A 1,058-nucleotide genomic window follows, 5' to 3' on the forward strand; every position below is an offset into this window, starting at 1 on the left:
AGTGTAGTTTGATATATTTCAGCTCATTCTGTATGATGACTCTCTCTGTGCTGATATGCATGAGAGGCTTCTTAAAGGGAAGTGAAACAATGTGTGAGTGAGTGACTGGTGGAGCAGAAAGAACATCTGACAGAAACTCCTTAAAGGAGGAAATCAACTCTCTCACAGTGAAGGTGTCCACGTGTCTGGTGTTTGATTGACAGCTGTGTGGTCCCTGTTCTCTAAGCTGATTGGTGTCTCCTAGGTGATGTCCCTCCCACCCTGACGGTGCTGCCCCCCTCCAGTGAGGAGCTGCAGCAGGGGAAGGCCACGCTCATGTGCCTGGCCAACAAGGGCTTCCCCTCAGACTGGAGTCTGGCCTGGAAGGTGGACGGCAGCAGCAGCAGCAGCAGCAGCAGCTGGGAGGAGAGCAGGAGCCCCGGGGTGCTGGAGAAGGACGGCCACTACAGCTGGAGCAGCACCCTGAGGCTCCCTGCAGACCAGTGGAGGAAGGTGGGCTCTGTGACCTGTGAGGCCACCCAGGGCTCCCAGACTCCGCTCTCAGAGACACTGAGGAGAGACCAGTGTTCCCAGTCCTGACCTGACTCACTGGGCCTCTGCTGCTGGTTTCACTCTGATACTGATCTCAGTCTGCACTCTGTAACTCTCTCTGGTTCTCTTTCTCTCATGTTTAAACATGAACTTGCTTGTGTTGATGGTTTCATCATTTTAAAATAATAAAGATTATATCATGTGTATTATAAAAGTGATGTCTCTTTTGACTTTCTTTCTTTGATATTTATTATATATTAGGAACATTAGTAAGATCAATGCACAAAAAAATCAAAATATTAACTCTAATTATGTCTAATTACTTTTAAAAGGTTTTATGACTGGATATTTGTTTATTGTCATTCCAGTATGAACTATATTCAATAACTTTGGTAACAATACACATGGTAAGAACATTTGAATGGTGAATCACAAAGCTCTCTTTTAATACTAATGTTTAACCTCATACTGTTAGGATCAAATTTGACCCGTTTTGACATTTGACAGCAGTAAAAATACCCTGAACG

At 44.9% G+C, this 1,058-nt stretch overlaps 1 gene segment (V, D, J or C); it reads left to right on the top strand.

Annotated features, from left to right (window-relative positions):
* The first annotated feature begins 212 nt into the window (after nt 1-212).
* LOC142931379 (Ig kappa-b4 chain C region-like) lies at nt 213-745 on the top strand. The segment is given in 1 exon segment: nt 213-745. A coding segment is annotated over 1 exon segment (264 nt).
* Nucleotides 746-1,058: the final 313 nt, after the last annotated feature.

The sequence above is a fragment of the Anarhichas minor genome, unplaced genomic scaffold (genome assembly GCF_050575085.1).
Source record: "Anarhichas minor isolate MPS153535 unplaced genomic scaffold, ASM5057508v1 ptg000051l, whole genome shotgun sequence".
Taxonomy (NCBI): domain Eukaryota; kingdom Metazoa; phylum Chordata; class Actinopteri; order Perciformes; family Anarhichadidae; genus Anarhichas; species Anarhichas minor.